This window comes from Dipodomys ordii, unplaced genomic scaffold (assembly GCF_000151885.1).
Source record: "Dipodomys ordii isolate 6190 unplaced genomic scaffold, Dord_2.0 Scaffold16, whole genome shotgun sequence".
NCBI lineage: Eukaryota > Metazoa > Chordata > Mammalia > Rodentia > Heteromyidae > Dipodomys > Dipodomys ordii.
This window is the reverse complement of record NW_012267232.1, coordinates 14,858,827-14,861,085: the sequence shown is the minus strand read 5'-3', so window position 1 is coordinate 14,861,085 and position 2,259 is coordinate 14,858,827. Positions and strand designations below refer to the sequence as shown.

At 39.3% G+C, this 2,259-nt stretch overlaps 1 protein-coding gene across 2 annotated transcripts in view; it reads left to right on the top strand.

The window, feature by feature from the left end:
* Positions 1 to 1,280: 1,280 nt before the first annotated feature.
* Ctage5 (CTAGE family, member 5) overlaps positions 1,281 to 2,259 on the top strand; it is an 84,356-nt gene continuing 83,377 nt past the window's right edge. The window contains exon 1 of one of the 2 annotated variants that reach the window (XM_013012302.1): positions 1,281 to 1,408. In XM_013012302.1, the coding sequence (XP_012867756.1) occupies positions 1,382 to 1,408 (27 nt within the window). In that variant the 5' untranslated portion in view covers positions 1,281 to 1,381. The remainder of the gene's footprint in view (positions 1,409 to 2,259) is intronic. The other variant, XM_013012301.1, reaches the window with a different exon arrangement.

Genomic DNA, 2,259 nt, shown 5'->3' with positions numbered 1-2,259 from the left:
GGCTGGCTTTGAACTTCAATCCTCAGATCTCAGCCTCCTGAGTAACTAGGATTACAGGCATGAGCCACCAGTGCCCTCCATAAGTCTTTCATTCTTGCTGGACAATAAGAAGTTCAGATGGGGGCTGGGAATGTGGTTCAGTGGTAGAGTGTTTGCCTAGCATGACTGAAGCCCCAGGTTTGATTCCTCAGTACCACATAAGTAGAAAAAAGCCTGAAGTAGCACTGTGGCTCAAGTGGTAGAGCACTAGCCTTGAGCTGAAGTGCTGAGGCACAGTGCCCAGAACCAGAGTCTAAGCCCCACAACTGACAAAAAAAATATACTAGCTCAGATGGAATGGTATATATTTATGTAGACATAAATTCTACAATTCCCTACACTCATAGCCTCTGCTTGGCCTTCATGGGACTAGCTGTAAGTCCTTAGAATTAATGTTCCAAAGAGCTCCTAACAGATCTACAATAGAGATCTAAGCACATCTATTAAGTGAATCTAGTGGTGCCTAGCAATAGTACTTAAATTTTTTTTTATTAGAAAGAAATATCTTTGAGTCCTAACATATATACTCCTAACTAGAATGACTCATTCATAAGTGGAATAGCAATGAAAGGTCACTGTTCTTGTTCAACAGGTAGCTTTTGGTTCAATATATTCTGAGATGATTCAATGTATTCTGAGAATTCTTGCATCAGTAATACAAAGACTGACAATGTAGTTCAATAATTTTGATATTCTTCCAAAGGACTAGACCTCTGTAATTCTGTCTGTTTAATTATCTGGGAGTAACTGGTCCTTCCAGCGTGGCCATAGGGCCCTTCCTAGGGGAAATCAGCTTCTAGGTTGTGAATGAAGTTTATTGGTTAGCACTTTTCAACATTCTTGTATGTCTTCTAGTAGCTCTTACACTAATGGCATTTATTCTCCATTTCTTAAAGCAGATCTTACAAGAGACAGTAAAACCTAATGTCTACTTAAAAAAACAATCTTTTAAGTGGCAAAAAGCTCATACATACACTATATAAATTGACCACAGAACAAAACATTTAATTTAGTAGTTAGTTATCAAAGTTAACTTTTCTTTCCAACTGCAGAATGTAAGAGGGTAGTGATATGTAGGACAGTTCAAATATATGTGCAGGCACATATATATTGTGTGTGCATATTTGTGTATTTAAAGAGGTTATAGGTCCATGAAATTGGATTATGGGTTGGTAGTCACAGCTCCACCTGTAGCACCCCTTCACAAGTATCAAAACTGGATCACAGACAGTGTGGAAATAAGAGTGCAGGAGGCATTAGAATCTGAAATCTCTTCCAAGGATATGAGGTACTTAAAACTTCATTTACATGCTAGGACATTTTCATGGGAACTTTCTGAGAAATGGAATTGAAAGATCTGGAAGAAGAAGTAAGTTGTGTGACTAAAGTATATGTAAGAAAGTAGAATTTGTTAAGAACATGGAATTTGTTAAGCTTTACTTTGGGGCCTTTAGCATTTTCCTTGGGCAAAAGATCTTCTTTCCTTTCTCTTTTAAACAACAAGTTCTAAAAGCTGAATATGATTCTGGAGTCCCATGGTGATGTGAGGATTCATTGAAGGATTTTTATTGAGTGTTTTAATAGAGGCATATATTACTTTAAGAGTTTTTGGAATTCTAAAGATAAAATTTGGATTATGCTTCTCTTCTGACTTCAATATTCACATAAACTAATTTCAATACACACTGCCTTACACACACGGATGTTGTATAATAGCTTGAAAATGGCGAATTATGAAGCAATATCTGCCACTGTCTGGTACTGGCAGTTCCTCAGACTTCTTAGGCTGATGTTGCATAGAGAGCAACTTGAGTTCGGAAAAACTGGGCCCAGTGTTGGTCCTGAAAATCACCTGCTGTCACCTTGGGCATTCTTGACTTTTTTTTTTTTTGGTTGGTTGTAGGGCTTGAACTCTGGGCCTGGGCACTGTCCTTGAGCCTCTGTGCTCAAGGCTAGCACTCTACCACTTGAGCCACCGCTCCACCACTTGAGCGGTGTTCCACGTCAGTTTTTGGGTGGTTAATTGGAAATAAGTGTGTCAAGCGGGCCTTTTCTGCCCAGCTGGCTGCGGACCATGATTCACACCGGGCTGCTCTTTCTTTTCTCTTTCTTTCTTTCTTTCTTTTCTTTCGTCTTTCTTTTTCTTTCTTCCTTTCCTCTCCCTCTTCCCTCCCTCTCTCCCTCCTTTCTTTCCTTTTTCTTTCTCTCTCTCTCTCTCCT